Raw genomic sequence first — 27,346 nt, 5'->3', positions numbered from 1 at the left:
TTAACCATTGAGAATGATGTTGGCTGTGGGTTTGTCATATATGACCTTTATTATGTTGAGGTAAGTTTCCTCTATGCCTACTTTCTGGAGGGTTTTTATCATAAATGGGTGTTGAATTTTGTCAAAAGCTTTTTCTGCATCTATTGAGATGATCATATGGTTTTTCTCCTTCAGTTTTTTAATATGGTGTATCACATTGATTGATTTGTGTATATTGAAGAATCCTTGCATTCCTGGGATTAACCCCACTTGATCATGGTGTGTGACCCTTTTAATGTGCTGTTCGATTCTGTTTGCTAGTATTTTGTTGAGGATTTTTTCATCTATGTTTGTCAATGATATTGGCCTGTAGTTTTCTTTTTTTGTGGCATCTTTGTCTGGTTTTGGTATCAGGGTTATAGTGTCTTCGTAGAATGAGTTTGGGAGTGTTCCTCCCTCTGCTATATTTTGGAAGAGTTTGAGAAGGATAGGTGTTAGCTCTTCTCTAAATGTTTGATAGAATTCGTCTGTGAAGCCATCTGGTCAGGGCTTTTGTTTGTTGGAAGATTTCTAATCACAGTTTCAATTTCAGTGCTTGTGACTGGTCTGTTTATATATTCTATTTCTTCCTGGTTCACTTTCGGAAGGTTGTACTTTTCTAAGAATTTGTCCATTTCTTCCATGTTGTCCATTTTATTGGCATATAGTTGCTTGTAGTAATCTCTCATGATCTTTGCATTTCTGCAGTGTCAGTTGTTACTTCTTTTTCATTTCTAATTCTATTGATTTGAGTCTTCTCCCCTTTTTTCTTGGTGAGTGTGGCTAATGGTTTATCAATCTTTTTTATCTTCTCAAAGAACCAGCTTTTAGTTTTATTGATCTTTGCTATTGTTTCCTTCATTTCTTTTTCATTTATTTCTGATCTGATCTTTATGATTTCTTTTCTTCTGGTAACTTTGGGGTTTTTTTGTTTTTTTTCTGATTGCTTTTGGTGTGAAGTTAGGTTGTTTATCTGAGATGTTTCTTGTTTCTTGAGGTAGGATTTTATAAACTTCCTTCTTAGAACTGCTTTTGCTGCATCCCATAGGTTTTGGGTCGTCGTGTTTTCATTGTCATTTGTTTCTAGGTATTTTTTGATTTCCTCTTTGATTTCTTCAGTGATCTCTTCATTATTTAGTAGTGTATTGTTTAGCCTCCATGTGTTTGTGTTTTTTACAGGTTTTTTTCCCAGTAATTGATATCTAGTCTCATAGCGTTGTGGTCGGAAAATATACTTGGTACAATTTCAAGTTTCCTAGATTTATGAAGGCTTGATTTGTGACCCAAGATATGATCTGTCCTGTAGAATGTTCCATGAACACTTGAGAAGAAAGTGTAATCTGTTGTTTTTGGATGGAGTGTCCTATAGATATCAATTAAGTCCATCTTGTTTAGTGTATCATTTAAAGCTTGTGTTTCCTTATTTATTTTCATTTTGGATGATCTGTCCATTGGTGAAAGTGTGGTGTTAAAGTCCCCTACTATGATTTCTCCTTTTATGGCTGTTAGCATTTGCCTTATGTATTGAGGTGCTCCTGTATGTTGGGTGCATAAATATTTACAATTGCTCTGTCTTCTTGGATTGGTCCCTTGATCATTATGTAGTGTTCCTTCTTTGTGTCTTCTAATAGTCATTATTTTAAAGTCTATTTTGTCTGATACGAGAATTGCGACTCCAGCTTTCTTTTGATTTCTATTTGCATGGAATATCTTTTTCCATCTCCTCACTTTCTGTCTGTATGTGTCACTAGGTCTGAAGTGGGTCTCTTGTACAAAGCATATGTACTGGTCTTGTTTTTGTATCCATTCAACCAGCCTTTGTCTTTTGGTTGGAGGATTTAATCCATTCACATTTAAGGTAATTATCTATATGTATGTTCCTATTCCCATTTTCTTGTTTTGCGTTTGTTATTGTAGGTCTTTTCCTTCTCTTGTGTTTCCTGCCTAGAGAAGTTCCTTTAGTATTTGTTGTAGAGCTGGTTTGGTGGTGCTGAATTCTCTTAGCTTTTGCTTGTCTGTAAAGGTTTTAATTTCTCCATCAAATCTGAATGAGATCCTTGCTGTCTAGATTAATCTTGGTTGTAGTTTTTCCCTTTTCATCACTTTAAATATGTCCTGCCAGTCCCTTCTGGCTTGCAGAGTTTCTGCTGAAAGATCAGTTGTTAACCTTATGGGGATTCCCTTGTATGTTAATTGTTGCTTTTCCTTTGCTGGTTTTAATATTTTTTCTTTGTATTTAATTTTTGATAGTTTGATTAATATGTGTCTTGGCGTGTTTCTCCTTGGATTTATCCTGTATGGGACTCTCTGTACTTCCTGGAGTTGATTAACTATTTCCTTTCCCCTATTAGGGAAGATTTCAACTATAATCTCTGCAAATATTTTCTCAGTCCCTTTTTTTTTTTTCCTCTTCTGCTTCTGGTACCCCTATAATTCGAATGTTAGTGCTTTTAATGTTGTCCCAGAGGTCTCTGAGATTGTCCTCAATTCTTTTCATTCTTTTTTCTTTATTCTGATTTGCGGTAGTTATTTCCACTCTTTTATTTTCCAGGTCACTTATCCGTTCTTCTGCCTCCATTTTTCTGCTATTGTTTCCTTCTAGAGAATTTTTAATTTCATTTATTGTGTTGTTCATCATTGTTTGTTTGCTCTTTATTTCTTCTAGGTCCTTGTTAAGCGTTTCTTGTTTTTCTCCATTCTATTTCCAAGGTCTTGGATTGTCTTTACTATCGTTACTCTGAATTCTTTTTCAGGTAGACTGCCTATTTCCTCTTCATTTGTTTGGTCTGGTGGGTTTTTACCTTACTCCTTCATCTGCTGTGTATTTCTCTGTCTTCTCATTTTGCTTAGCTTACTCTGTTTGGGATCTACGTTTCTCAGGCTGTAGGTTCGTAGTTCCCATTGTTGTTGTGTCTGCTCCCAGTGGGTAAGGTTGGTTCAGTGAGTTGTGTAGGCTTCCTGGTGGAGGGGACTGGTGCCTGTTTTCTGGTGGGTGAGGCTGGGTCTTGTGTTTCTGGTCGGCAGGACCATGTCTGGTGTTGTGTTTTGGGATGTCTGTGAACTTATGATTTTAGGCATCCTTTCTGCTATTGGGTGGGTTTGTGTTCCTGTCTTGCTAGTTGTTTGGCATATGGTGTCTAGCACTGAAGCTTGCTGGTCATTGAGTGGAGCTGGGTCTTAGTGTTGAGATAGAGATCTCTTGGAGAGCTTTCACTGTTTGATATTATGTGGGGCCAGGAGGTGTCTGGTGGGCCAATGTCGTGAACTCAGCTCTCCCACCTCAGAGGCTCAGGCCTGGTACCCAGCCAGAGCACCAAGTCCCTGTCACCCACACGTCTCAGAAGGAAAGGGAGAAAGAAAAGAAAGAAAGGAAGAAAGAAAAGAAAGAAAGAAAGAAAGAAAGAAAGAAAAGAGAGAAAGAAAGAAAGAAGAGAATTAATAAAATAAATTTATTAAAATTGAAAAAAATTATTAACAAAAAAATAAGTAAGTAATAAAAAATAGAAAGTGAGAAAGAAAGAAACTAAACCTAAAAACAAATCCACCAATGATAACAAGTGCTAAAAGCTATACTAAAAAAAAAAAAAAAAACGAAAAAAAAGAAAAAATGGACAGTCAGAACCCTAGGACAAATGGTAACAGCAAAGCTATTCAGACAAAATCACACAAAGAAGCATCACATACATACTCACAATAAGAGAAAAAGGAAAAAAAAATGCATATATGTATATAAAAAATTTGAAAAGGAGGAGTGCAACCAAATAAATAAACAAATCTACTAATGATAATAAGCTCTAAATACTAAACTTAGATAAACATAAAATCAGAAACAAATTAAGTGCAGAAAGCAAACCCCAAGTCTACAGTTGTTCCCGAATCCACCGCCTCAATTTCAGGATGATTCGTGTCTATTCAGTTATTCCAGAGATGCAGGGTACTTCAAGTTGATTGCAGAGATTTAATCCACTGCTGCTGAGGCTGCTGGGAGAAATTTCCCTTTCTCTTTTTTGTTAGCACTGTTCCTGTGGTTCAGCTTTGGATTTGGCCCTGCCTCTGTGTGTATGGCGCCAGAGGGCGTCTGTTCCCCACCCAGACGGGATGGGGTTAAAGGAGCGGCTGATTAGGGGGCTTTGGCTCATGCAGGCTGGGGGAAGGGAGGGCTACGGAATGCGGGGCAAGCCTGCGGTGGCAGAGGCCGGCGTGACATTGCAACAGCCTGAGCCATGCTGTGTGTTCTCCCGGGAAAGTTGTCCCTGGATCACAGGACCCTGGCAGTGGCCGGCTGCACAGAATCCCTGGGGGGTGTGGATAGTGACCTGTGCTTGCACACAGTATTCTTGGTTGCTGCAGCAGCAGCCTTAGCATTTCATGCCAGTCTCTAGTGTCCACGCTGATACATCTCGCACCCGTCTCTGGAGCTCGTTTAGGTGGTTCTCTGAATCCCCTCTCCTCGCACACCCCAAAATGATGGTCTCTTGCCTCGTAGGCCGTTACAGACTTTTTCCTGGACTCCCTCCCAGTTAGCTGTGGCATACTAGCCCCCTTCAGGCTGTGTTCACACCACCACCCCCAGTCCTCTCCCTGCGCTCCGACCGAAGCCCGAGCCTCTCAGCTCTCAGCCCCCGCCCGCCGCGGCGGGTGAGCAGACAAGCCTCTCAGGCTGGTGAGTGCTGGTTGGCACCGATCCTCTGTGTGGGAATCTCTCTGCTTTGCCCTTCACACTCCTGTTGCTGTGCTCTCCTCTGTGGCTCCGAAGGTTCCCCTGTCCGCCACCCGCAGTCTCCGCCCGTGAAGGGGCTTCTAGTGTGTGGAAACTTTTCATCCTTCACAGCTCCCTCCCTGAGGTGCAGGTTCCGTCCCTATTCTTTTGTCTCTGTTTTTCCTTTTTTCTTTTGCCCTACCCAGGTTTGTGGGGAGTTTCTTGCCTTTTGGGAAGTCTGAGGTCTTCTGCCAGCGTTCAGTAGGTGTTCTGTAGGAGTTGTTCCACACGTAGATGTATTTGTCATGTATTTGTGGGAGGAAAGTGATCTCCACGTCTTACTCTTCCACCATCTTGAAGGTGCCCAATAGTCCTGTTCCTTAATGGACACTGTAATAGATGTTGAGGATGTAAAATTAAACAAAAGATGATCCTTGGCTTTATGTCATCTTTAATCTGGCGGGAGAAGATGTCAGCAAAGAAATTTATAATACTGTTTGAATATATCATTGGGACAGTTTGGCCAAAACTCTTTGTGAACCCAGCCTTAGGGAAGGGTGGTCTATGAGTGATGAGGAATCTATTTGAGTTCTCAATTCCAGCAATTTTGATTATGAATAGGCTTTAATTATCAGTACAACTATGTGATCTGACCAGAGCATTTTGGGAGCACTGAACTAGAATATTGTGGCCCATAAGCAATATGAGTTCTAGATGAATTTAAAGTATCCATTTTACTGATGTTGAATAGGCTATTAAATTAAGCATCAGGGTGGCCTTATTAGCAAACAGATTTAGCTATACTTGAATGGAATTTAGCTTTGGGTTTTCTTTCAAATCTGCTTATAGCATTATGGTCCTTGTATAGTAGTTTAATTTGGCACAGAGACTCTAGATAATATGGTAAGTGAAATTTAAAAATGTTGTTTTACATCCATACTTCATTACAAAACCTACAGAGTATTGTTGCTTAGTAAAATTTAAATACTTTATCTCAATCTCAATTTGGGTAAATATTTAAAAGAATAAAATGTGTAATTCGGAAAAATAATAAACTGAGACATGCAGACAATATAGCAGACTACTCTACTTGCCAAGCTGTTCTTTGCTTTCAGACCTATTATGTCTGGTCTGTGTTAGGTCAGTGGATGTAAAAAAGATGTGTGTGTGTGTGTGTGTATATACACACACAAATAGATAGATGGATAGATAGATGGATATAGATATGAAACTTGGATTTTTATAACTTAAAAGAGGTCTTGCCAACATGTTAGGAGTCACTATGAAAGCTCTTTAATCTTTTGGTTTTGTAGCTGACAGAATTTTTAAACCTTTATCTCCCTCAATAAAGGCAAAAGTCTTGTCAGAGTGTTTGATAAACCTTTGATATTTCATGGCTATTTAGTCCAAAGGATGTGAAGTTTTTGTTGGAAATATATATATCTCCTTGGATTCTTTGATATATATTAGTATACTGTGTCCCATGCCATTGTCAAAGTGAAAATTGATTCATTTATCCTGTCTCTAATATAAAAACATTCACAAGGATAAAGTTCATAGCTATCTGGCTATATTTAATAAATTCAAATGTGTGATTGGGTTTTTTGATTTGCTAATTACCATATTATAAGGTTTCTGATCTTTGGTGATTTTCAGAGAAAAAAAATTAGTGTATATTAGTTTTTATCTTATAATTGATATAATAACCATCCAGTTTGAAACTGTATATAAGAGGTATAAATAGTACATGTTTGCATATTTTGCTTTAACTCAGTTACTTCAGGTTCATTGTGACAGGTACACCTGCCCTCCAAGTAAAATTCTCTGGGTAATTAGAATCAGTACCAATGTGATTTCTGCCTTTTGTTAGATTTTACCAAATAAAATAGAAAAAAATGCTTTGTGGATTTGTTTAGTTAGTGTAAATATGACAAGTTTTAATTTTTTTCAAGTGAGTTTTCTGATGACTTTATTTTTGAACATTTGTATCACTCTAACCTATAATAAAAGGTTTTTTCCATCAAAAATTTAGCATATGAAAATTATTTAACAAATACTAAGTAATAAATTAAATTTAGTATAGAAGTCCAAATCAACTGAAAAACTGTAAACTGCAAAACGTATTGGGTGCTATTATGAGTAATGCTTAAGTAAAAATACTCTGGAAGGAAACTCTTGGATATGTATTCCAGCTTCACCCACTTAATAACTGTGTGGCCTTGGGCAAAATTTTTTAACCTCCTGTTTCTTCATCTGTACCATGAGAATGATAACAGTACCCTCCACATTGGGTTATTGTGAGGGCTTAAATAGTTAATATTTAACAGTGCCTATAGCATAGTAAGTATTCCATGAGGTATTAGTCATTATCATTTATGATTTGTGATATTTATAATTCATTATAATTTTTTCAGTTGGCTGACAGACTATTTTCTTTTTTTATTTGCTTTGCATTTTATGTTTCATAGTGGTTTATACACTGCATTTTATTTTAAGCAAAATGGTGTATTTAAAAGTATGCTACTTGTGCACAGTAAAATATACACTCTTTGGTGTGTGTGTGTGAGACATCCAAAATAACCTTTGTTTTGGGGTGCAATTTTTTCCTTTCTTGGTTGGAAGAATTAGGACCCAACTTTGAATCAAAGAAGGCTAGAGTACGGATTATAGGTTCTTAGACCTGGATGGTACCTTTCAATTTAGCTTCTTCATTTTACAGAAGAGGAAGCTAAAGCTTTGGGTGGTTATCCTCCTTAAGTTCACATAGCTAGTACCTTAAAGATGGTCTAGAAGTTGTATATTTTGACTCCTTCACCTCCCTCTCTACTTTGCGGAGTATAGAATTTTTGACAATGTTTGAGTAACAGTGACATTCACATAACCATCATTGCTTTTTTTTTTTTTTTTGCAGTACGCGGGCCTCTCACTGTTGTGGCCTCTCCTGTTGCGGAGCACAGGCTCCGGACACGCAGGGTCAGCGGCCATGGCTCACGTGCCCAGCCGCTCCGCGGCATGTGGGATCTTCCCAGACCGGGGCACGAACCCATGTCCCCTGCATCGGCAGGTGGACTCTTAACCACTGCGCCACCAGGGAAGCCCCCCATCATTGCTTTTAATCTATTGATACAATGAATCATATTAAGAACAAGATTCTCTTGGTTATTTAAAAGATTGGAATTGCTTCTCAGCAGGTTAGTTAACCACGCATACTCAGGAGTATAGCTCTTGTGCAGATTGTGGTCTACATCATGGAGGACCTCTAGCCCAAACCTCTGGTCTTTGCCATGTAATTTTTCCCCAAAGAGAAAGCTGACCACAGAGCAGAGTGTTATTTGAGCTAAGAACTGTTAAAACATTAAGTTAGATTTCTTCCTAAAAATCAGTAGACTAAGACTGTGTTAGCTCATGTTTCATATTACACGAGAGAAAATAAACTGAAAGGTCAGTTGAACAGTTACAGCATTGCCCTTTTCCAAGGTAATCAGCAGAGCATGTAGCAAAGACGTGAACAGGAGCGTGACTGGAAAGAGAGCGGCTGATAAAGAGGCTGGCTGCTTAAAGTGCTTGGGACAGTACTTGACACTTCCAGGCCTGACCAGATGGGCCATCTCACAGGGCTTACCTTCAGTAATTCTGATTTATTACATTCAGATGGCTTTCTTTTTCTAGTTAGGCAGTCAGGTTTTCACATTGCCAGAAGACCCCAGAAATTTTAATATTGACCATTAATCATACCCTGGTAAACTGCAAGGGCAATATATTATTAATTTGTTTGCAGCCAAGAGACAAAACGCAGTGATTAAAATTAATTTCTAGCTACATTTTGTTAATTTATTCTAATTAATTAATATGTTAAGAAGTCAAAATATGTTTACATTAATGGCTATATAGTAGGTTCTTTATGTTGTGTCATTAAATGTCATTTCCATTATCCTAAGTGTTGAACTCTAGAAATAAGTACTTTATTGTTAAAATAAATAAGGAGTTGTATAAGGCTTTCTAAGTAATACCACCAAGTGAAGTATTTCTAATTTTCCATTAATTGATTGAGAACATTTCATGGTTTGGGTTTCTTAGGATTTAGATTTGGAAGGATCTCAGCAGTGACCTCCCTCCACGCCTTCACCTCTATGGCCCAGTACCAGAATTAGGAAAGAACATTTAATAAATAACAGCCATTATTTACTTCCAGGACACAATTTTAAATAGTAGCCACTCTCACTTTTAAAGTTAACTTTTAACAGTTTTAAATTGACCTCATTCTCCTCCTCCCAAAAAGGAAAGATTTAATGATTTCTACATAATCATAATTTCTATATATATATTATTAATTTGAAATACAAAGTAGCCAAATTACATTTAACTTTAGGCCAAGTAAGAACAAAATTGTTATTTAAATAGCTTTTATTCTAAAACATCAGAAAATAAGAATTCAAATGTTTGCTCTTAAGTATGCTCTGAGGATAGTAGTTATCAGATTGTCCATAGTGCATTTGATTGTGTTTTAGAGATGATACAAAATGAAAAAGGTTTTTAAAAAAGGTTAAAATTAGTAACAGGCTTAATGTTTGCTTGTAATTGAATTTAGATTTTATTATTGTATTATAATTAACATAACTATTCCAATTTTTTCAAGGTTTTTTTTTTTTCTACTTAGAAATATCTTAATTTCTTGTTTAAAAAAAGGAAAGATGAGACATGACATAATTTATTTTTGGTGGGCTAGTTATGTATAAGCACAATAGTCCTGACATCAATGGTATTCTCTTTCTGTTTTATAAATGAGGAGGCTGAAACTCTGAGGTCATTAAGGGGAAAATCTAAGGTCACTTTGCTAATGGGCCTAGCAATAGAACCTAACCTTTTATTTTTAAAATCTGTCCTTTCTATAGTATGTCATCATGCCTGGAACATAGAACATGGCCCATACAAATTAGTCTTAGATTAACTCTATATGTGAAAGAACTCATTTCATTAACATCTAGTCCCGAATCTTATGAACATAGGCATTGGTAAGGGTTATAATAGTAAGAAAAACTGCTTGAGTTCAAAACCACAGACATGCATGTTACTACCAGTTTGCGTAGAAATGAGATGATGGGAGTGAATTGTCTTCCATTCATTTTGGCAGCAGTTGGTGTCTTGATTGGTTCATCACATCCCCTGGTTTCCTTTTCACTTCTTTTTTTGTTTGTTTGTTGGCGGTACGCGGGCCTCTCACTGTTGTGGCTTCTCTGGTTGCGGAGCACAGGCTCCGGACGCACAGGGTCAGCGGCCATGGCTCACGGGCCCAGCCGCTCCGCGGCATGTGAGATCTTCCCGGACCAGCGCACGAACCCGTGTCCCCTGCATCGGCAGGCGGACTCTCAACCACTGCGCCACCAGGGAAGCCCTCCTTTTTACTTTTGTAGATCCATACGTTTGAACTTTTTATAACATTCAAGTCAATGAATCAGTGTCTTACGTGAGATAATGCATTTCCTTATAAAGCTGGTTGTTTAGTCACACAGGACCTACAGGAGCAAGAGTGAGGGATTTATCTGCAGACTGCTTCCCATTTTCTATCTCTTATTGGTCAAAGTTTATCCCTTTAAAAGTTTAGCCTTTATTTCTCCACACATCAATGTTGTAGTGTCTGGCTTCTTTCAGGAGCTGCTTGCAAGTCACAGCCTTCACAGGGCCGGTCAAATGAGGGTACAAAGCCAGGACCGTGGTGGGACTAAGTGAATATGTGAGTTTCGTACATTTAGGGCAGATTGTATCTTTCTTATATTTGAAGAGGCTATTGATTTTCTATGTTGTCCTCAAATCCAACAATCATATTGAATAGATTTATTGTCCTAATAGTGTGCTTATTTCATGCGAAAGGTGTTATGCTAAGCATTTTAGGTATATTATCTCATTTGATTATCTTATGAAATATATTCTGTTATTCTTAGATAGGGAAATTGAGTCTAAGTTACAGCTGGTAAGAGGTAGGATTGGAATTCAAATTCAGATGTAATAATCTTAATTTTAAACCTAAATCTAACCATCCTGTCACCATTGCCTCACCACTGTCTGGCAAGTAATAGGTGCTCACTAAATATTTATTTGTTAAGTACTTAATATGTGCCAGTATTTAAGGTGCTTGGGTATATATATGAATGTGCTAAACAGATAGTTTTCCCTGTCTTTGGGGAATTTACATTCTAGCTACTTCTATTTTCTGGTTATAAGCCTTTTTATCAATGCCTTACACGGTGCTTTCTCACTCTTTTTTTTTTTTTTTTTTTTTTTTTCTCGGTACGCGGGCCTCTCACTGTTGTGGCCTCTCCCGTTGCGGAGCACAGGCTCCGGACGCGCAGGCTCAGCGGCCATGGCTCACGAGACCAGCCGCTCTGCGGCATGTGGGATCCTCCCCGACCAGGGCACGAACCCGTGTCCCCTGCATCGGCAGGCGGACTCTCAACCACTGCGCCACCAGGGAAGCCCTCTCACTCTTTTTTGCTCTTCTATCTCCCACACATAACAAAGCATGTCTTGAAGGCATGGACTCTTTCTTCTCTGTTCTCAGTGACTAGCATAGCACTGGACATATAGTAGATGCTTAGTAATATTTGTGGAATAAATGGATGGATTTTACCATTACTTGCTTGTCACTTTTACTTAAATGGCCCCAATTTTACTGTTTCCTGATAGATGAAGTTTAGAGTGTATGTTAAATTGAACACAGATTGGAAATGTCACTAAAATTTTAAATGAAATTTTATAAATTTATACATTTATTTGTCGACTAGTACATTTAAACATTTAAATATAAGGAACGGCATTTAAAAATGAGAAACCATGTCTACTATAATGTCAATTTTTAAATTATTTTCATTGATCAATCCTGCATAACAAGTCCACAAACCCCTGTATTTTAATGTTCAGTCTATTTAGTAAAGACTTCAGTAATATCTATACTCTGCCTGCTAAAATTGATCCCTCAAACTGCTCCCTTTAAAAACTCTCTATGTATCAGTTATCTCCTCTTTAAAGTCTTAAAGGTTTTCATTTTTTATTTATTATCTAGCTGAAAACCATCTTTTCCATCTTGATTTGCCACTACATTTCTAGCCATCCTCCTGTCCAGCTACATATAGCTAATATGTAGCCCACAAGAACCACCTTAAATTTTACACATTTAATGCTTTTCTCTGTCTTGTCTCCAACTGTCAGAATATACTACTCATCCTTCAAGATATAGCACAAAAGTCAGCCACTTTTTAAAGCCTTTTCTAATCTTCTCCCATCAGTTCTTTCTGTTGTCTTGCTAATTCTTCTGTTACCATTTGCTTATCTCAGCCCTATTGTCCTGAGTTGAACAGTCTTCTATTAGACTGATGAACTTATTGAAGGAAGGACCTTGAATTATTGGCACACAATAAGTATTTTTATCCTGTAACAAATATGTTGTGGGTTTTTGTTGTTGTTGAATACTTATCCGTGATTGAGGAACATAAACTATTCACTTTTTTTTTTTTTTTTTTTGGCGGTACTCGGGCCTCTCACTGTTGTGGCCTCTCCTGTTGCAGAGCACAGGCTCCAGACGCGCAGGCTCAGCGGCCATGGCTCACTGGCCCAGCCGCTCTGCTGCATGTGGGATCTTCCCGGACCGGGGCACGAACCCGCATTCCCTGCATTGGCAGGTGGACTCTCAACCACTGCACCATCAGGGAAGCCCTAAACTATTCACTTTTAAGTCTCAAATGCCTACTCTTCACTTGACAGGTTTAATATATAGATAAGTTTGTATATTACACATATTTTGTGCTTCAAGAAGAAAGTTTCTGCCAGTCACCTTGAGGTCTTTTTAAAGGCCGATTTAAAAAGCAGTTTTTTGTTTCAAAAAAAATTCCATTCCCCTCTCCTTTATTTTCCCCTTTTTTAGTTATTAAAAATTCCTGTTGAGCTTTTATTTCTGTGCTTTTGCTTGCCTCTATTCCAAGTCTCCTCTAGGAAGCAGATGACAATATAAAATCTTAAGAATTAAGCTAGCAAGGAAGGAATTTCCCCCATGGGTTCCTTGTGTTTCAGGCCCACTCAGAAGCACTTGAGAAAGAATTCTACATCCTAGATATTTCCAGATAAGGTATGATCCATCTCCCCTGACATATCTCCTGTGTTCACAACCTTGCCTGAAATCAGAGTTTCAGTACAGATCTAGGATGAACTGTCTTACAGGAGAGCAAAGACTGTAGCCTGTTTCATTTTTTTCCCAGACTAATACTTTCCTGCTTCCCTAAAGTAACTGTTTTTTCCCCTAGTCAATCCAATTTACTTAATTTTCTTCAACACTTTTTATAACCCATGCATTCAAGTTAATCTGGAATACCTGGTATGTGTTAGTATGCCTATATTTATAATTTTTCATAGCAGGAAAAAATGTGTTCTCACACACTTTTGGAATTTAAGGAGAAACAGTCCTTGATGTTTGCTAATAATTAATGTGCACATTAAAATCTAAACAAGTATTAAAAATCTAAACAAGAGGCTAAGTGATTTGTTCAAGGTCACATATAGTATGTAACAGAGTTAAGATTTGAACCTGAACTGTTTGTTTCTAGAGCCTTAGCTGTTTCTCTTAATTATAAGATTAATAGCCTTATGAATAAAACTTATAGGGCTTTCTTTAAAAGGAAGATGTGACTTTTAATTTGAGACTTTGTCTCTTGATTTCCTTAAAGTATACCTTTTGTGATGAATAATACTACATCTCTACTGCTTTTTACCTTCTTGACCTTGGGCAACTTACATATTTATCTGTGCCTCTATTTCTTTCTTTGTAAAAAGAGGATTAAAAACATCAATCAAATGTGATAATATTTTTATATCTGTACAAAATGCTAGTTGCAATACTAACTTCGTTTTATGTTCTGGTTACCAAGAATTTGACCCAGTTTTTAAATATTCTATAAATTCATAGCAAAATATTGAGAGAGATGACTGTAGTAGGAGAGGGCAAAGGGACGATGAGCTTGCTATATCCTCAGGCATTTTCTTTTTTGAGCCACAGTGATTTCAAAGTGGAATGTGTATTTCTGTATCAGAAGCTACAGGGCTGACCTTGAGGAAGTCAAGATATTTAGTTAGAATTATATCATACTATAATCCTGTTTCTGTTCAATTTTAGTAAATGGGACATTTGTACATGTCTTATGAAACGTCTTAAGAATGATTATTTTTTAAACTTAAACTTTAAATAAATCTAAAATTGTGTTTTAAAGATATTATAACCACATTGACAGTAAAATTATTGCCACATTTATTTACCCTCCCAAAGTTGATGTCTTTTTAAAAAGAATCAGTAATTTTTCTTATATTATGATAATGTATGTGTATGTATTTTTTTTACCCTAAGTCCAGATTTATTTTGTTGACTGTTCCTGTTTGATCATTTTATTGAATGTTGTTACTTATGTTGTCTAATATGGATTAGAGTTTCCATACACCGAGAGTTATAGCTGAATAATATCTGTAAGAGGTAACAATCATTTTCTCATAGAAGTTGGAGAGTATGAGAGAGTTTGCAGTACTAGTCTTTCATTAGATCTGTAGATTGAGGGGTTTTTTGCCTTTTTTTCTTTTTTGGTCCAGATCAGTATTTGAAGTATTTTTGAAACAGTTGCCAGTGTTAAATTAGGGAGAGTTCATAGAAAAATCTGGAATTTTTTCATTCTTACTTGATTTGGCAAATGCTTGGTAATAATAGGCTCTAGCTTTTAAATAGACACTGCCACTTTTCGCTGGGCTTTGTGCTCTCCATCTCACTTAGAGTTCTTCTCTGCGTTGTTTTCCATACTCAAAGGCTAACCTCATTGGTCATTCTTTTATCATCAGGCTTGCCCTTTTGTGTTCCTCATGTGGGAGCAGCTCCTCATATTTATGATACCTTCCTGGCTTCTGTTGGTGGTTCAGTTTGTGTAAAGGCTAGAGTAAAGACTGCCAGTGAGACTGGGGTTGTATCATTTCATTAAAAGCTAATTTGTTTCAAATAATAGATTAAATGTAATCTGAATTTTTATGAAACCATGGGCATGTGTGCTCCCAGGTGGGCATGTGTATTTGTGTGTGTTGGGTATATATATACTATACAAAAGGGGGTCATATATGAAATATTCCACTCACACCTACCACTCCCATAGGCATTGCACTACACCGATCAGATTCTGTGCTGTACCTTTCTTGTCTTTGAAGCAAATGTGGTGAGTGTGGTGAGGCTAGGGGGGCTTAAGGCTCCTGTTCACCTCAGCCCACTGGAATTCAACCTCTGGTGCAGAGGAAGGGACCCTGTGAAAATACCATCTACATGCCATCTGTACCTATATGAATATTCTTTATACAAATAGATGGTTTGTAGAAAACTGCTTTGCAGCTTCTTTCCCTAAGCCATCGCTCTTGGGACATTTTTCCACATCACCACATTTCATTCTATCTCATTCTTCGTAATGGATCTCGTGTAATTTGTTGTTTGCATGTTCCACAGTTAATTCGACCAGCATCCCTTGTTGAACAGGTAGGTATTTTCCATGGTTTGGTATTTTAAATAATGCCGTAATGATTATCACTGTACACACGTCTTTGCTTCTTTGTGTGATATATCCTAGGGGTAAATTTCTAGAAATGGAATTACTTAGTTGAAAAGTGTAATTTTGAAATTTTCATAGCTGATGCCAAATAGTTATCTAATTTATATTTCATTAAAGAGTATTTGGGAATGTCTTTTTCCTGGACCTGCATTCTGTCTGCACAGACTATCACATGTTTACTGGTCTTTTAGGTGGAAAATGGAATTTTGAAATTTAGGTTTGCACTTCTTCAATTATCTATGAATTTGAGCATCTTTTCAATATGTTTACTGGCCATTTGTACTTCTTTTTCTGTGAACTGTAGGGTTTTTTTTAAATTAAATATTTATAACTTTGATCTTTCAAAGTTATTTTGGTTTTAGAGGTCCAATTTTTAAACTTAGATTCCAATATTTTAATAGGTAAACCATTCTTTTCTTATTTATTTGAAATGTCCTTTTATGATGTATTTAATTTCTTTATATGTTCAAGTCTATTTCAAGAACTCAGTTTTGTCCCACTGATCTATTTCAAACTATTTGAATTCCCCAAATTTTATAAACATAATTTTACATACGTATTAAAATTCTTATGGAATATTTTATAGGATTATGTAGATATTTTAATGATCTAAAAATTTTGTAGTTTCAGAAAAAAACATTTATTTTGTTTAAATGGTGTTTCTTTGTTATAAATAATTAGAACAATGCAGGGGAGAAAGTAAATAGAAACCCCACCAAAAAAATCATCACTGATATTAAGGGAACATCATTCTTGATATATTTTTTTTTTTTTTTTTTTTTTGCGGTACGCGGGCCTCTCACTGTCGTGGCCTCTCCCGTTGCGGAGCACAGGCTCCGGACGCGCAGCCTCAGCGGCCATGGCTCACGGGCGCAGCCGCTCCGTGTCATGTGGGATCTTCCCAGACTGGGGCACGAAGCCGTATCCCTTGCATCGGCAGGCGGACTCTCAACCACTGCGCCACCAGGGAAGCCCCATTCTTGATATTTTTTATATGCTTATATATAGGTAGAAGGATAGAGAAATAGCTTGATAGAAATAATATAATAAAACATGAGGAAAATAGATGTGTTTTAATTTTAAACAAATAGACTGAAATAAAATGAAAGAAGTGGCTGAAATTCACATTACGACTTTCCTTAAAGTGGCTATCTAAGATTAATGAAGAGATTAAAGAGTATAATGATGACAATCTTAAATTTTAGTCAGTGTTGAGTGACTCTGTTATAAAAAAAAATAGGGGTCTGACCACTCATGCTTTATTCCATCTCCCTTTCACATACCTCTTGTTTTTTTTTATAAGTCAAGTTTTCACTTGTCCATTGAGATTCTTTTCTTGTTATCACATTCACATAATTGCACAATTGATTAAATTTGGTTCTATATTTAAAGACTTAGGGCTCAACCACACTGCTGCAATGACTGTCCATTCCTCTGTGTGTGTTTTTAGTCTTTTAATTGACTAATTTTTATGGAAAGTTTTTTTTTTTCTTTTCTTCAACAATGGTTCATTAATGTCACAGACTTAAAATTATTTTTTAATTTGGCAATATTTAAAGAATTCCTTAAGCTCGAGTAGGCATGTGTCTCATATAATATCCTTAAACTGACTTTTTTTTTTTTTTTTTTTGTGATACGCGGGCCTCTCACTGTTGTGGCCTCTCCCGTTGCGGAGCACAGGCTCCGGACGCGCAGGTTCAGCGGCCATGGCTCACGGGCCCAGCCGCTCCGCGGCATGTGGGATCTTCCCAGACCGGGACACGAACCCTCGTCCCCTGCATCGGCAGGTGGACTCTCAACCACTGCGCCACCAGGGAAGCCCTCATATAATATCCTTAGATTACTACTTTTCCCTCTCAGAATTGTGTGGGCTTGGATTTGTTATGTTTTGGTCTTTAATGTAATGCTCCTTTGCAAAAAAAAATGCCCGCCTCCCCTTATTTTTTTGTACCAGTTGTCCATAGAATTATTTCTTTCTCCTTTGAATTTCAGTAGCTTAAACTGGGAGATGCTGTGCGTGCGTGTTTGTGCGTTTGTTTTCCAATTTTTTCTTAAAACATAATGTGTTCTTTTTAAAATGCAGATTTAATTCTATAGAAAAACTGTCCAGTTTTATGTCTTTTATATTCATTTTATTTAGTTTTGTTCTTCAGAGTCACCAGCTATCCTTATTTTGATCATTTTTGTTAGTTTTGCATATCTCTTTTCTTTAATATTTTCAATTTCTTTGTCTGTTTTCTCTAATTATATCAATTTTCAGTTCACTTACCTAATAATTCTTTTTTATAATAAACCACTAGCATCTTTATTTGTCAACAATAGCCACTTAGAAAATGTAGTAGACAAGGAGCATCTTATCATGATAACAGCAAAATGCTAAGATTAACCTAATAATAAATGTGCTAAAGGACTCAATATTTTGTATGTAGCAATTCTCTCCAAATTAATCTATATAGTAAAATAATCTGAATAAACTTGACATACTGATTGTAAAGTTCATATAAAGGAAAAAAGTTTTTAAAATATCCAAGAAAATGTACAGAAAAATTAAAATGTGAACTTGTATGACCAAATATTAAATATACTATTATATGTAGTTATGTTAATTAAAATTGTGTGGTATTCTTCCTCCAGATACAGAAAAGAACAAAGAAAGAGGAATAAATAAAAATGCCTTCTATATATGTGAATTTAATACATAAAGTCAATCAGGCATCTTAATCAGTGGAGAAAGGGCAGAATATATGAAATAAAGAGCACTGGGAAAATTATTCTCGCACTTTGGAAGAAAACTCAAATTCCTACATCATTCCACATACAAAAATAAACTCCAAGGCAATTTAAGCACTAAACACCAAAAAATATAAGTATAGTGGAAGAAAATATGGGAGAATTATTTTAATCTTATGATTAGGAATACCTTTTAAGCAAAATATAATGCTATATATATTCTATATAAAACTCCTTAAAGATGGATAGATTAGAAAGAATTTTTAAATTCTTTAAGATGAAATATACCATAAGTAAAGCTAGAAGGAAACCAACTGGAAGAAAATATTTGCAATAAGTGTGTTTCAGAAAACAGATGACTTTCTATACTATATAAAGAGCTTTTGCAAATCAAAAAATAAAGCAACCTAAAATGGAAAAAAAAAGGACAAAGATATAGGTAATATTGATTGAGAGAATATTATTTGCCAGGCAATAGCCTAAGGACTTTACATGTACAAACTCAGCTAATTTGCGTAATAACCCTTTTGATCAAATACACTTAGCATCTCCATTTTGCAGGCAAGAAAATGAGGCACAAAGAAATTTAGGAATTCGTCCAGAGTTATACCATTAGTAAATACTAGCCTGCACTCATCTCACTGAAAAAGAAGCACAAATAGCTAATAAATTTAAGAAAAGCCATTCAACCTTAATAATAATTTAGGAAAATGCAAGCACTAAAACACAATAAGATATTTTTACCAATCAGAGAGTTAAAAAATATCAGATGGATTAATAAGACTAACATTGCCAAGAGCGTAGAGAAACAGTAACTCTCATACTCAATTATTGGGGATGTGCATTGTATAGTATTTTTTTTTAACTTTAAAAATAGGGATTTTTAAATTATTTTTTTTGAATTTTTGAATTTTATGTTATTATTTTATTTATACAGCAGGTTCTTATTAGTTATCTATTTTATACATATTAGTGTATATATGTCAATCCCAATCTCCCAATTCATCCCACCACCACCCCCCATGCCCCGCTTTCCGCCCTTGGTTATATGTACACTTTGTTCCTTGCCAATTCTAATTTAATTATTATTTTCTAATGCTACGTTTTGATACTCTGTTTATTTCTTTGGGTCTGCAGTTTCATTTTACTTCTCATTCTGTTGCTCTGTCATATAATCTCTCAGCTCTTATTTTAATTCAATTCATTTTTATTTAAGTTGAAGTACAGCATGAAACATTTGTGGAAAGAGTCTTTTTCCATTCAGCTCAGTTGAGGTGTTCTTCATTAGTTAGCTTCTTACATTTTGTATATTCCCTGTATATTCCCTACTTGGATTCATGCCATCTTTCTGGGACTTTTTTTTTTTTTTTTTTTTTTTTTTTTGCGGTATGCGGGCCTCTCACTGTCGTGGCCTCTCCCGTTGCGGAGCACAGGCTCCAGACGGGCAGGTTCAGCGGCCACGGCTCACGGGCCTAGCCGCTCCATGGCATATGGGATCTTTCCAGACCGGGGCACGAACCCATGTCCCCTGCATCAGCAGGCGGACTCTCAACCACTGCACCACCAGGGAAGCCCCTTTCTGGGACTTTTATTGATTACCCCTCAGGGTATTGAGTACGCAGGGAAGTTTATGGACATTGCTCAATTCATTGCATAGTTCTGGAACTTTCACTTCTGACATAGAGCACCTGCCACAGGCTTCATTTCTCTAGTTTTACCAGTTTTGTCCTACTTTGCTTCTCCCCAGACCTGGGGCTAATAAGTGCAAGTAGTAGTATGTTTTTGTGTACCAGCCCTGAATATGGACTCTGGGAATCTGGGAGAGGTTCAGGAGCAGCCATGTGTTATTCCTGGTCCTGCTTGGAAAGCAATCTTTGATTTCTTCTCGTGGCTGTTAGCTTCTGTAGTTTGATGTGATGTATGTTCTTTCCATGCTTTATAGGGCATGGCTAGGCAAACTACAGCCCAGAGGCCAAATTTGGCCCCACCATCTGTTTTTGTAAATAAAGTGTCTCCGTAACACCATACACAAAAATAAGCTCAAAATGGAATAAAGACCTAAATGTAAGGCCAGAAACTATCCAACTCTTAGAGGAAAACATAGGCAGAGCACTCTATGACATAAATCACAGCAAGATCCTTTTTGACCCACCTCTTAGAGAAATGGAAATAAAAACAAAAATAAACAAATGGGACCTAATGAAACTTCAAAGCTTTTGGACAGCAAAGGAAACCATAAACAAGACAAAAAGACAACCCTCAGAATGGGAGAAAATATTTGCAAATGAAGCAACTGACAAAGGATTAATCTCCAAAATTTATAAGCAGCTCATGCAGCTCAATAACAAAAAAACAAACAACCCAATCCAAAAATGGGCAGAAGACCTAAATAGACATTTCTCCAAAGAAGATATACAGATTTCCAAGAAACACATGAAAGAATGCTCAACATCATTAATCATTAGAGAAATGCAAATCAAAACTACAATGAGATATCATCTCACACCAGTCAGAATGGCCATCATCAAAAAATCTAGAAACAATAAATGCTGGAGAGGGTGTGGAGAAAAGGGAACCCTCTTGCACTGCTGGTGGGAATGTGAATTGGTATAGCCACTATGGAGAACAGTATGGAGGTTCCTTAAGAAACTACAAATAAAACTACCATATGACCCAGCAGTCCCACTACTGGGCATATACCCTGAGAAAACCATAATTCAAAAAGAGTCATGTACCAAAATATTCATTGCAGCTCTATTTACAATAGCCAGGAGATGGAAACCACCTAAATGTCCATCATCGGATGAATGGATAAAGAAGATGTGGCACATATATACAATGGAATATTACTCAGCCATAAAAGGAAATGAAATTGAGCTATTTGTAATGAGGTGGATGGACCTAGAGTCTATCATACAGAGTGAAGTAAGTCAGAAAGAGAAAGACAAATACCGTATGCTAACACATATATATGGAATTTAAGGGAAAAAAATGTCATGAAGAACCTAGGGGTAAGACGGGAATAAAGACGCAGACCTACTAGAGAATGGACTTGAGGATATGGGGAGCGGGAAGGGTAAGCTGTGACAAAGCGAGAGAGTGGCATGGACATAGATACACTACCAACGTAAAATAGATAGCTAGTGGGAAGCAGCCGCATAGCACAGGGAGATCAGCTCGGTGCTTTGTGACCACCTAGAGGGGTGGGATTGGGAGGGTGGGAGGGAGGGAGACGCAAGAGGGAAGAGATATGGGAACATATGTATATGTATAACTGATTCATTTTGTTATAAAGCAGAAACTAACACACAATTGTAAAGCAATTATACTCCAATAAAGATGTAAAAAAAAAAGAAACACAGCTACACCCATTCATTTGCATATTGTCTGTGGCCAATTTCATGCTTCAGAGACATAGTTGAGTAGTTGTGATAGAGACCATATGGCTGGCAAAGCCTAAAATATTTACTATCTGCCCCTTAACAGGAAAAGTGTGCCAAACCTGCTATAGAGTAATTTTATTTTTCTTACTGGTTTTTAGCTATTTTTCCTTCATTTTTTTTTTTTAGGAGTTTGAGGAGAGATGTAGGAATGCTCCTTCATTATACTGTCTTGACATAGAAGTTGCTATAGTGCTGATAGTAAAATATTCATGGAATAACATAGCCATCATATTTTCTCTCTTATACCAAAATGCTTGAAATTACAAAAAAAAAATGTTAGTTGGATTAGTTCAGTTTATTTGAGATAAAAATGATTTTATCCTACCAGGTAACTTCTACCAATAAATGAAATTATTCACATCATTCCTCTTTAATGATGTCTTCTTTTTTCTTTTTCTGAATGAGAGTAAAGCAACTTCTCAATTACAGTAGCTTTTCTGGAAGATGATTTAATTTTTCAATTTCCTTTCTTTTGCACTTTTTCAAAGGTATAAGCTGTTTAGCAAGACTTTGAACAACATTGGAGAGAACGAAGGTGGTATTGATAAGTTTTCCAGAGGTTATGAATCATTTGGCGTCCACAGATGTGCTGATGGTGGTTTATACTGCAAAGAATGGGCCCCGGGAGCAGAGGGAGTTTTTCTTACTGGAGACTTCAGTAAGTATTTTAGAACGATTAAACTCAGTTGTAATATTTTATTTATTTATTTAAAACATAGATGTTATATTTCATATATTTAACTTTTATGAATATTATTGATTACAAATATTCTACTTTTCCATAGAATTTCTTCAGTCTTTACCTTCATGCGGTAAAGGTGTTTCTGCTGTAATAAGATACATGTGTTTCTTAAAAACTTTATGTTCTTAAAATCATGTACCAGAAATAACAGAGTTTATGAGAAAAATAGTGTTAGACAGAGTACTCCAAATCTATTCAACTTTGTTAGCAAGCTCTGACAAAACTAACAGCAATCTAGGTAAAAATATGGGTGTAGGTTCAATCTCCACTAGCACTTGCTCCTGGTTATTTGGCATCGTAGTACTTGGATCCTCTAATATCTTTTTTTGAGACCACAATAAAAGGAGACAGTTAATCTAGAGGGTAAACTGCTTCATCAGTCAGTTCTTTGTTTTTTCCTTTTCCTTTTTTATAACACAATATGGGGAATACCTTCTCAGCCTTGTCATCTGCACCATTAATTTCACTAGGCAGTTAACTCTATGGAAAGCACAGTGGTTCTAGAAGTCAGGCTTCCATCATACAGTCTAGTGGAGGGAAACCTGTATGTAAATAACTAAAATACAGTGTGCTCAGTTTTATTCTATAAGTATAAATAAATTACTGTAATAGTGACAAGGAAGAAAGCTTTCATTTTCAGTTTTGAAAATGGAATAACTGGCAAAATAGGCCTTGGTAAAATGTTCGTAATACAAGGAAAGGAAATATCAATAATAATCCTTTAGTACCATAGGGTAGCGTGGTCTTTAAAGTTTGATTTTCCTGGACTCAAGAAGTCTACATGCTGTACTGTTCTGCAAAGAGCAAAACTGTAGGGACAGAAAACTGAGTTGTCACGGTTTAGGGGTAGGAGGTTTGAGCTGATTACAGAGAAACATAAGGGGACTTTCTGGGGTGATGAAAATGTATTATGTCTTGATTGTGGTGGTTACATGACTGTATACATTTGTCAGAATTTATAGAACTATACATGTAAAAGAGTGAATTTTACTGCATGTAAATTATACCTTAAGGAACCTGACTTTAAAAAAAGTTTTGATTTTATTTATATTGTCTAAGGCAGCACTGTCCAATAGAAATATAATATAATGGACACCATTTATATAATTCAAAAAATTTAGTGGCTATATTAAAAAAATAAAGGAGAACAGCTGAATGAATTTTAATAATGATAGATTTTTATTTAACCCAATATATCAAAACATATTTTAACATGTAATCAATATAAAATTTGTTAGTGAGATATTTTCATTCTTTTGTACTGCACTTTCTAAATCTGGTATTTTTCCATTGGAACTACTTGATCAATATTTAGATTTAATAAAATTTTCAGTTTAAAAGTACATACCCAAGTTTTTCCAACCATTGTTAAAAGTTCTAGCAACTCAAATGAATAATAGTTTTAAAATTTACATTTAATAAAGTAATTAAAATTAAATAAAACTTTAAATTTAGTTTCTCAGTTGCACTAACCTAATCTTAAGCACAAGTAGCCACCTTTGTCTGGTGGCTCCCTTATTGGAAAAAGCAGGTCTAAGGACTTAAAATTATTCTTTGTGTAGTCCCCCAAATTAGATGATGCCAGCTGCCTGTTTCTAGAGTTACTGAAAACTTTAGGGAAAGTTTTGAAAAAGATCGTGTGTCTGCTGATTCAGATAGCTTGGCCTGGTGATTATTATGAAATATATTTTGAGGCTAGGAGTCTTTTCACTTAAATTGTTGTTAAAATTGTTATAATTTTTTCTCATACATAAACATGACTATTTCCCCATCTTCTCTAAGTGACTGCCTTGACCACTAGTTTTATATTAATAGACCACTTTGATATCAACCTATAATCAAGGCACTTTTTGGCATTCTATTTTATTAGTTCTTTTTATTGCCATTTATTGAGAGGTATTGCTTGAGAGTGTTCAAGTTAAAGTTTTACATACAGATACCAAAACTGCTATAAGAACCTCAGTTAAAATTTAGTACTTGCATTTGATTACCTCTCCTCCATATTTATGATTGAACCTACTAAATAGGCTTTAGAAATATAAAAATATGGGAAAGGGACTGTATGAAACTAGATTTGGTAGCTATCATAATGACTACTGCTGATTTATTAAAAGTTGTTCCTTGTAAATCCAGTTGGACCATATATGTGTTTGGAAACTGTATTTAAATTTTTTAAGGATTTAGGATTTAATGTTTAAATATTAAAAGTATAACAATTTATAAAATCTTTTGTAAAGAGAAAACTCAAAATTATCTAGTCCCTATTTTATGTAAAAATATCCTCTGTTAACTTTTTTTTTCAATTTAATTTGATTTTTGAAAATCCTATTCTTTGTGAAGGTATATCACATAATTTAAAATCTCTCCATATCCTTGAAACAACATTCAGTCAATTATTTTCAATCAAGCAATATTTATTTAGTGTCTAAGGGCACAAAGAATATCAGATTTAATCAACGGGACTTTATTTTTACTGGAGAGATAGGAATGACTAAGATAAATGAAATTGTGATAGAAAATAGGAAGTATGATAGAATACAGTTAACTGTTAAAATAATTAACAGGCAGTATGTTGGGAAAATTTTAATTTATTTACTTATCTAGATGAAGGGATTTTTTTTTTTTTTTTGCCCTGTTATAGAGTCTCAGAATCTCCTTATATATGGGATCTCAAACTTTTCTCACTAAACAGCTTTGGCTTAAAAACATAAAGAAAGAAAAACTACTTTCGAATTGAGAGTAGAGCCAAAATTCTGGGTTAAAAATTCATTTAAAATAATAGTTCTTTGGAAAAGAATGTTATACCTGAGTGTTAATTTAATGTAATTTTGTAGAATATAGAATTTTGATGATAATGACAGCATAGCTGAAAATATACCCATAATTACTGAACTAAACATGTATTTTTTTAAAAATACAATTAAGGAATTCTATATTTTTCCCTTATTTAAAAAATATCTATTTCTTATGGCTATGAAGAGATGAGCAAGAAGAAAGTTATTTTTCTTTGTTGAGGTTTTTCTCAGCATCAAAAATGTGTTAGATTTTATAGTTAGTCTTCCAATGTATAAATTTGTACTAAACTGAAGGGAAAATACAGTTTGTGTTAATTAGCTAAAAAATTACAGTTGATTTTTTAAAATTAGAAAGTGCAAACAAGGATTAATAAAAAGTATTCTAGGTGGTTTTGCTAATGATATTAAAATGTTTTTAAAACCATTTAACTGTATTCATATAACTTCATATTTATCAGCTAAGTTGAAACAGCAGTAAACTTAAAAGATTCTATGGAAATAATCTCTAACTGTAACATGGGTTATTTTTAAGAATTCCTTACTTTGTCATTTAATGTAACAGTAAGCTTAACTTCTATATATGTACTTGAAATATCACCTAAAAAGCCCTATTGCTTCTTTACCTATAGGCAGAGTTGTAAAAAGTAACATCATTTTACTTATATTTTTATCATGGAAGTGTATACATATATAATTTAAAACATTGCTTTTGTATCTACCTCTTCCCTACACCTCCAAAGATAATATAAAACACATCTTCAAAAACCAACAACAAAAATCTTATTTCTGCTAAGGAATAAATTGTTACTTATATTTACAGTAACAGGAAAACAGTAAAAGGAAATGTTCTTAATTCAATTTGTATCTAAATGATTAACCACCTATTTCTGATAATTTTTCAGAAGAAATGAAAATTAAAGACTGTCTAGACTTTAATTCTGTATTATAGAAAATTATACCAGTAATCAAAATATGTTAGCATATTGTGATATCTCTCTTCTCTTCTAATCATTTTAGAAATTGCACTATACTTTCCTATACATATAATACTGCTGGTAAATGTATGCTGTTCTAGCATATTTTTTTGCCAACTGACCTGAAAATATTTTAGGTACAAATGCTTATTGTTGTCAAATATAAATGATCTTTAAGAAGGAAATTACCATGTATTGGAGTGTAGAAAAAAAAAAGAATGGGGTTTAGAGTTTGAACCCACAGTGGAGCTCTCTAAACATGGCTCTTCATCTGGCTTAGTGGGGTTAAAGGTGATGATATTCCTCTTACCTGCCTAACTGGGTTGCTCTAGATACTAACTAGATTGCAAATTGTAATTTTATACATTACTCAATGCTATAGAAATCTTAATTGACAAGATTGAAAAAGTCCTCTAATTTGCAGAAGTCTTTCTTTTTCTTATTAAAAAAAAATACTATTAATTTCAAAAGGCAGTTGAGCCTTGCAAAAGTCAAATGATGTAGTCTCTGTTTTGCCCAAACTGAGGTGGCTCTGGCTTTTGCCATCCATATTTTTAAAACTTAGAAAGCACTTTCACTTTAAATATATTTCACATATTTTTCTTCATTTGAGAGAAAATGAAACAATCATTTCTTTTCCTTTCAGTCGTTTTTAAAAAAACTCGCTCTTTAAGCAGCTAGCAGCTGCTGCAGCAACCCAGGACAGTGGATATATAATGACATTCATCAAGATTGGAATCTTAGCACCCAAAAAGTATTTCTGGGCCAGCCAGAAACTACTTTAAAGGCTTGAGATTAATTTCTGAAACTTTGAATCATCTTTAATAAAGGAAAGATTCATTCTTTAGAAAATTAAATGTGATTTAAAATATACTTGGGGTTTTAGAACTAAATCGTGTTTATTGCAGGTTGCTAAATAATTGGAGAAAACTAGCTGCTTTTCAGTAGCTAGATAATAAGTAGAGAGAAAGGCAGTAAACTACATATGTCAATATAAAATAATTGGGTTCCTATTCGTTATAACTGAAAACATTTCATTTAAAATTACTAAGTCTGGGAGCTAGGCACTTTTCAAATAATCTAAATGTCTATCATTGATAGACTGAAAAAACAAGGTGAAAAAAACCCCTGATTTTTATGCCTATAGAAAAAAGGAACCACAGATATTTTTGCAGAGTGGGAAAGATGCTAAGGAAAAATTTTACCTCTTTTCTGGGCAAAATTTGTCTACAATTTAATTTCCATTTATACAATTGCCAAGAAGTTTACATCATCACAGAAGCCTTTATATTTCTTAATTTCACATGTTCTGAAACAGTGCTCCTCGAAGTG

At 35.3% G+C, this 27,346-nt stretch overlaps 1 protein-coding gene across 1 annotated transcript in view; it reads left to right on the top strand.

The window, feature by feature from the left end:
- The window catches only part of GBE1 (1,4-alpha-glucan branching enzyme 1), a 297,767-nt gene that overhangs the window by 44,083 nt on the left and 226,338 nt on the right, over positions 1-27,346 (top strand). Inside the window, exon 2 of the mRNA XM_082840201.1 lies at positions 21,992-22,161. Within this exon, the coding sequence (XP_082696327.1) occupies positions 21,992-22,161 (170 nt within the window). The remainder of the gene's footprint in view (positions 1-21,991; positions 22,162-27,346) is intronic.

Source organism: Leucopleurus acutus (genome assembly GCF_964270905.1).
Source record: "Leucopleurus acutus genome assembly, chromosome: 5".
NCBI lineage: Eukaryota > Metazoa > Chordata > Mammalia > Artiodactyla > Delphinidae > Leucopleurus > Leucopleurus acutus.
The sequence above is the reverse complement of the archived record's forward strand: the minus strand, read 5'-3'. Positions and strand labels throughout refer to the sequence as shown.